Source organism: Athene cunicularia (assembly GCF_003259725.1).
Source record: "Athene cunicularia isolate RWA chromosome 2 unlocalized genomic scaffold, athCun1 chr2_part1, whole genome shotgun sequence".
Lineage (NCBI taxonomy): Eukaryota > Metazoa > Chordata > Aves > Strigiformes > Strigidae > Athene > Athene cunicularia.
In genome coordinates this window covers 90150059-90158075 of record NW_020799095.1, presented here as the reverse complement: position 1 = coordinate 90158075, position 8017 = coordinate 90150059, and the positions used below count along the sequence as shown (strand labels likewise).

The window sequence follows — 8017 nt, the reverse complement described above, 5'->3', positions numbered from 1 at the left end:
TCCCCTTGGTATGCAAGGAGTGTTTAGAGTTGTGGGTTTTTTGTTTTTTTTTTTTTTAAAGCACTGAGAAGTTTGTTATTTTAAAAGTACAGGATCTATACCCCACTGCCAACTTCTTGAATTGGCATCATCTGCGTGCTTTTGGTATTCAAAAATACTGGCCTTTAAGCTCGATTCAGTATTTTGTGGTGTTTGGCTTGTTTCATGATCCAAGCCGATGTGTCTGAAAGTGTTTTTTCTCCGATACAGGGAAAGATGATTGCACAACTGGGTTTTATTGCTGATTTCCTGGAAATATGGTAATGTAGGTTATTACTTTGACTTGCTATGATATAGAGGTATCAGTGTAAATAGTGTCATCTGGTTATTAATTCTTCTAACAAAAAACTTTGTTAAACTTATTTCATTTTTAACTGAAATGAAGACAGATCCAAGTCATACTTTATGAGTCTGTGACAGCTGCCTGAAAAGTTAAAATACAGCTCACTTGCTTGTTACTTTTTAAATAAACAATATATTTTCTGTTTTCTCAATTCTAAACACAATATAAAAGTTTTGTCCTTTCTGTTAGTCAATTGCTTGATTTCAATAAAGATATTATTCTGAATACTCTCTCCTTGTCACTACTGGAAAAATAAAATAGAAGGTCACTTCCTGCATCTTTAATAAAAGTGAGCCATGCAACTCAGTATCACCCAGTATTTGGCTGGTAATAGAGGACCAAATTGTATTTTAGTGAGAATATAAATGAAGAAAGGTTACCGTATTCTAATTTTCCCCCTTTGCTAGTTCAGACACAGTGTTAATGAATAAATGAATTTGTGCTTTAATTTTAATTTGTTAGACCTCAATCCCGCCCTTTGAGTGAAGCAGCTGAATTTTCAGAGTTCTTTTAAATCCAAACTGGACTGTTTTTCTATTCGTACCGGCTGTAAGTACTCAGAGCAGTTTTCAGCCTGATCTTCCAGTAGTGGAGCCTTCAACGATTTATAGACTCTAACCTGAATTGATCTGCTGTGCCTTATCCTTAAAGGCCTTTAGATGTGTTTCTGCAGTAAAAGTCCTCTGCCAAGCAGCCTTCTTGAAACTTGCCTGTACAGAGTAAGATTTGGCTTTGCAAGGAGTTACAAAGGTTTTCTTTGAAAGAGCAATGCTTAAGATGATACAGAAATAAGCAGTGAATTTTCTAGATGCATGCCATCCGTTTCTTCTTCCTTGGTGTCTGAGGGCCGTTAGGAAGGTGGAAAGGCTTGCAGGTATTTTAGGATTTATAATCACTCATGAGTCTTGAGAAACTCCTCATACAGGGTGCGATGTGCTCAACTCATTTGCCAAAGTTTAGGCTGTTTCTCTGCTCTTTCCTGTGAAATAGGATTATGCTTTTGTTACCCTTTTATGTTTATTTTAGTGGTGATCATTTCCTTCTTAAAGAATAGCTGAAATATCTTCTTCTAGTATATCTCTGCATCATACACTTACCAATTCTTGTTGGAACATCACAAAGATATTTAAATTCTCATTAACATATAGTTAAAGTCCTTTTTGAATTCTAGAAGAAATAGCATGTAGGTTAATCAGTATTGTGGTTGATACAGATAGGTTACACATTTTGATAAAAATTATATATAGAAATGTTATTGACCTAAAAATTAAGTCGCTTAGTAATATTATTCACACACTAGTGAGCATGTTGCTTTTTCTGTGTTTCAAATGGTAGAGAAGTTAGCACCTTGGATTATTTAAAAATTAGAGTTTTGCTTCTTCAGTTACTTAGGCATTGGTTTTGTATGTTGTCCAGTGTCTTTGATCTTGAGAGTGAATGTTGAAAGATGATAATCTCTTTGGTTAATGGAGAAGGTTTAAAGGCCTTTCTGAAGTCATAGATTAGATCATTTTTCAGTTGTCAATTTAAAGTGAGAGGTCAGGCCTTCATGGGGTTGAACAATTACGCCTTTTACTAGAGGAAATGAAGGCTTCTTGCGTTAAGTTTTCATATAGTCCAAGTACTGGAGTAGATTTTTTTTTTTTTCACCTCTATTTTCCTTATGCCAGTATCTATAGGAAATGATTTTGTGTCCTTTATTCTACTCAGGTATATTTATCACAAGGACACTTAAAGGACACTGTCCCTCTTTTTTGCATCCCGTTGAGTTCTGTTGATGAACTTTGAGTTGTGACAATTTTTGAAACTGAGTTCTATGTTGTTTTTTTTTTTCTCTTTAGTGTCCTTAATCTGCAGCATGAGTCAGTTGCTTTTTATTGTTGTTTTATTAATACTACTCTGAATGTTCTTAGATATTTTAACCCCTCCTGCCAATTGCTTTTCTTAAAGTTTGAGAAGATAACTGTATTAATAAGGAATTTATCCTCTTTTCTTAAATAGTCTCAAGTTTAAAATGGATAATATTTAAGATAATAATGATAATGATAAAGATTTAAGATAATAAGGAAAATATTAATAGGACTGACTTCAGCTGTTTGAGGAAAAGGATATAGAAGCTTTCAGCTTGTATGTCAAAAGTTGCGTGACTGTGGGAGTTCAAAACAAGAAAACTGTATGGGCTTAGACTAGGTCTATCAAAAAAATTTCTTTTTCTCCATTGATTGCATGTGTACACAGTTTGACTTGCAGTTTACTGCATATCTCAGCTATTCGAAATGTTGGTGTTGGTTTTACAACTGTGAAGGTAGCTGATAAAGGTTTTGCATTGCCAGAAGCAGAAGTAAGAAATGATGGCTAAATTTTTCTTCAAAGAAAAAATAAGAGAGAAAGGAGAAGAGGTGGACAGTAAGCCTGTATAGTCAGAACTGCTGAGTATGTCATATGAAAAAGGTTTTTTTAGAAACATGTGATGTAATATTAAAAGTAACCCCTGACGGTATCTTGACTCATACCTAGTGTATTTGGCAGCATTTTATTTTTTTGCAAATTTGATGGGTGATTATGAAGCACAGAAATAATTTATTTTCAAATTACTAGGAAAAGGTGATTGTTTATTTATCGTGACTGGCAGTTAGAGGGATGGATTTCTTGGATCCTGTGTCAATGGAAGCAGTAATGTTTATGCCTGAAGATCTTAAAGATCCAGTGAAGCTCAAATCTTGTATAAGTCAAAATCTTATGGGAGTTTTAATAGTTTCTGCTTCAAAGAATTCTGATCTTTACAATAAATTATAAGTAAATTAAATGTGACTTAACAGATGCTTCGTTGACTGTTTTGTAGATGATGTTCTGACACCGAATATAGAGAACAGTAATTTTCCCTACCAAGTACCTAACTTCCATAAGTGTGAGATCTGTTTGCTGTCTTTTCCAAAAGAGACCCAGTTCCAGCGCCATATGAGGGATCATGAGCAAAATGATAAGGTATGAATTTTAGTAGATAAAAACTTAGAAAATACCAGTGTACATTGATATTTTCATACACTGACAAGTAAAGCTAACACAATTTTCAGGGTTTTTTTTTTAATCACATCACTAATAATTACTACTGGGGGATCTCAGAGTTTTATGACGTTTCTCTTTCATGTTTCCTTTTGAGATAGGACCTTACTTTGATGCCATTTAGTTAGATTGTTGTTTCCAGTTCAGTACGTTTTAATTTTAGCCATTTTCTTTGATTTGTAAAATATTCAGGTAGATGAGAAAATGTTTGGGTTTCTTTTAATGGAATTTGCAAACTGTTTCTCCACATTAGCCATAATGAGAAAATAATGCTTATGTTGATTAACTGGACCTGCTAGTGTCTTTTCAATAATGTCAAGAAACCTAATTAGTATTTATGTATTAGTCATGACTCTACCTGCTTGTAAATCAAATTTGGGGAAGAATGAGAAAAATACAGATATGTGATTACAACTGGACTGACTTTTTAAATTAAGCTTTTGCCACAGGTTTCATCTGTAATCTGAAGCATTTAATTTCTGTTCCTTGCATTCTATTTCAGAAAGCTAAAACTACATGTGATGGAACAATAAGTTCATTGCTGTTTGAGGTAGCTGTAGACACAGATTAATTTTTACAGAATGTAGGACTTTGACGTATGCAAAGAATTACTTACACAAGTTTCAACATTGTAAATGTGATTTATAAAAGATGATATTGTTAAAACCATGCTGTTGCACACTTGTGTAAACTGAAGGTACACTTAGAATGAAAATTGATTGTGCAGATGCCAACTGAAGAGCAGTCAATCCTAGCATAAACTAAACTCTTTGCTGGTTCGATTATTAATTTAGCTTTTAGGCGAGTTCACGATCTCAGTTATAGAAAAATTTATTTCTGTCTCTTGCTCATTTTTCTCTCCTTGGACAGTCTCAATTTTGAGTCTCTGCTTTCTTTAGTTCCCCTGTCTTCTTTCACCATATGCTCCTGAAATGCTGTATTTGTATTTTCAGTAGTGAGATGCAAAGAAGATAAAATAATTGACTAGTATTATTAAGGATCTTTATCGTATGTAGGTACTTGAATTGCTCTTTTTTTGTTTAAAACATTTTGATTTGTATGGTTATATCTATATGTCACTTAGGGTATATGTAACTTCTGGGAAGATTCAATTTTGCCTTTATTTATGTGATTTTAACAAACAGCCTCACCGGTGTGACCAGTGTCCGATGTCATTTAATGTTGAATTCAACTTGACACTTCATAAATGTACTCACAATGGTGAAGATCCTACGTGTCCTGTGTGCAACAAGAAATTCTCCAGAGTAGCCAGTCTGAAAGCTCATATAATGCTGCATGAGAAAGAAGAGGTAATTCATTAAACATCATAATTTAAATTTTGAAAAGACATAAGGTTTGTACGTAATCCCTTACCTATATGCCTTAGATTGGAGGATTGAATAAATGGTCTCATTCAGAAGAAATATAAAGCTTCTAGTGGGGTGTTTATTTTAATAACAGTAGCAGAAATTAATACACTGGACATAAGCAAGCATTCCCATCCTGTCTTTACTAACTAATTAGTTATTTGCAAATAATGTTATTTTGAAGCCGTTTCTGTAATTTGCTATACATTGATAAACCAACATGTAATAGTCTTGAATGTCATGGTGATGGCATGGTGAGGCACTCTCACCATCTATTTCTTGCATCATGAAGCTGTTCCCTTTTCTAGAACTCCCACCTCTTCTTTTAAGTGGTTCTTTTCTCTTGAGAAGACTTACTGTTCCTTTCCCTCTGAAAATTTCATTTTCCATTTTTATAAGATATTGGTTAAATTCTTAGCAAACAGTTAAGGCATAGTAATATGACACTTTACAGTCATTACTGTGTTGCTGCAGTTGCCAGAGTTGATTGTATTGCCTGAAATACCAACCTGTCAATCATATAATTCTGCCTTCTGTGAAGGCTTCTTTAAAATTGCGCTTTGCATTGGACAATTGAAGCTGAGTAGTAAAGTATGCGCTTTTATTGCCAGACTTCTAATCGTAAATGTAACAATTGTATATTTCTCCATACCAACTGCAGACAGCTTAAAGCAGTTTTGAGCAGTAGTTTTGGGATGGTAGACCTATTTGCATTTTTCCCTAAATCAGGCAGGGAATGCTGTCCGTAGAGAATGTATTCCTTTAATCTCATTATCAGTTTATGTTTTATCAGTACACAACCAAGTTAAAAGGGAGAGGACTTGAGAACAGTATTGTTGCATGTTAATATATCTGTAACGATCCATAGCTTAATGGGTATTTTTTTGAGGAAACGTGACTTATGAATTGCTAAAACCATTAGAATAAGGAAACTGAGCATTGAGAAAGATGGCTAAGAGTGATTGTTAGTATTCATTTCTGTCACTAAGTGATTTTTTTTATCTGCTTCAGTAGCTCTGATTTTGATACTTGGTGCAGATGTCAGAAGAATAGGTTGTGTGATGCCTTCCAGTTTAGAATTCAATCTGCAGCTTGAAAATTAAATTTATAAAAATATGAACACCTTTCAATTGCTAATGAGTGTATTCTTAAAACACCCTATAATTCTGTGATAAACCAGACGTGAACGTAACAATTCACAGGAATTGCAAGAATGGCTTTCTCAGTAATTATACACAGGACCTGTAGGAGAGCTGGAATTTGAACTTGAAGAAGAGAGTCTTGACGATGGCACTAGCTGTCATCAGGAGTTTTTAATGTGCAAGATTAGAAGTTAAGTTATAAGCAGAGTACAATCTCCCTCCTGTTTGCTATTCTTATTTTGCTGTTAGAAGGGTTGAAAATCTGAAAACAGAGCAAAGATACGTGCTCACTTGGGGAGCATAGGTAGCAGTTGAGAAGATTGCTGCACAGAGCTGAGGGTTGGATAACAGTTTTGTTTTGTGCTGCATCAGCCAGCTTTATCTACAGATTAGTGCAGAAGGGCAGTAACAAGAAACTAGTGCGATTAGCTTTTTGAGCTCTCCAATTAAGTTTGGGAAAGCCTGTCTGTGTTGAAATGCAGATTTTAATGATTGATTCCTCCTGTGAGAGGTTCCATAAAGAATTTCCTGGGCTATTGAAGTTGAGCTTTCAAGAGACTAACTTTTCTTCTCAGTTCTTTGGTGATTTGTGGAAAAACTGGTAACAGAAAAAAAAAACAACACATTTGAAATTCATCGCTTTAAGGTAGCTTTCTTTTAAGAAGTCATAAAGAACATACCTTTGGTAAATATGTCCAACATTGTAGAGGATTCTTGGGTTTGTCTGTTTCCTTAGTGGAAGTGGACAGTGATATATCCACTGCTACTTTTTGACCTGCTGAATACAAACTGAAAATGTTTAATGTATTGCACTAAAACTGCTAATAGGTTGTCTTTCTCCATGAGCAAGAGGTTTTCTTGGGCTTTTGGAAAACTTTAATATGTTCAAAAAGTTAAAACTAGTACTTGGTGGACATAAAGTGAAAACCTGGTAAGTAAAAAAATCCTAGGGTGTGGGGTTTTTTTTTGTTGGTGTTTTTCTCTTTTTTTTTTTTTTAAATAATGTTTACTGTGTTTGAATTGTCCTGTCATAATTTGGGAGCAATGATCTCGGAAGATTTTTAGTTTGCAGTTTTTCATTTATAGTCAGTGATACTAAGCAGGTGAAGATGGTAAGTTCCACATTGTTTGTTCAGGTATTGCACCTGATAAGATAAAGATAGTTAATACAGGTGGAATTAGATGAGTGAAGCTTTATAAAATTATTTCTGAGTTTAGGATTTTTATTTAGCAATGTACAACAGCCCCTTTTGTTCAATGTTAGAAGGTAGGTTTAACCTCGGTGAGGTTAACAATGTGCAATTACTTGTTCTGTGTGTGGTCGGGGATTTCTTGTTTGCTTCAGGGCAAAAAAATAAATCTGGTACTGCCTATTCCAGAGAGGGGCAATTAGGCTTGATATATTGCTGGATTTTTGTACAGTTTCTGTATTTTACCATGTCCTTAATTGTAAAGGAATGAATAAAAACACATAGACTTTCGTTGTCTAAAATACCTCTTAGGCTATTCTTTTGTTTGTAGTAGTTGCTTAATAGAATATGTGTAATAGCAACTTAATGTCATAGATAACGTGTGACTGAAAAATGATGAGAGACTCAGTTTTGGGAACCATGATTTTGATAAAGCATACATTATAAGTTTATCTTTAGGTAACTTTTCCCCACTTATACAAAAGGATCATCATTAAAGAAATTTGTTGTATAAGAACATTTTTCAACAAAAAGAAAGTATTCTTATTCAGATTTTAATGTGGATCTTGGAAAAGAAAATAATGCTTATTTAATTATTGTCCCACACTGTAACTTGAGTCTAGTAATAATGATCTGTAGATTAGATTAACAAGTAATTTTTGAGGTAGTATTTAGTTTCATTAAAGGACTTCAGATTTTTAAGTTTTCATGTGTAAATGTTGTCTGGTGATACTGCAGAATTTTTGGTTTTTTTCAGACTTAGGGAACAATATATTTATTGTAAAAGCATTTTTAAAATAGCACTGCATATTTTTGTTCCTCATGATTGAAACATTTTTGTCAATATCTCTATATGAACACTGTTCCACCCCC

At 33.9% G+C, this 8017-nt stretch overlaps 1 protein-coding gene across 5 annotated transcripts in view; it reads left to right on the top strand.

Moving 5' to 3' along the window:
* Positions 1–240: 240 nt before the first annotated feature.
* Positions 241–8017, top strand: part of ZNF236 (zinc finger protein 236) — an 82791-nt gene continuing 75014 nt past the window's right edge. For 4 of the 5 annotated variants that reach the window (XM_026841692.1, XM_026841693.1, XM_026841691.1 and 1 more), the window contains exons 1-3: positions 241–299; positions 3225–3367; positions 4591–4755. In XM_026841692.1, coding sequence (XP_026697493.1) covers positions 3341–3367; positions 4591–4755 — 192 coding nt within the window. In that variant the 5' untranslated portion in view covers positions 241–299; positions 3225–3340. Of the gene's footprint in view, positions 305–3224; positions 3368–4590; positions 4756–8017 lie in introns of all 5 variants that reach the window. The other variant, XM_026841690.1, reaches the window with a different exon arrangement.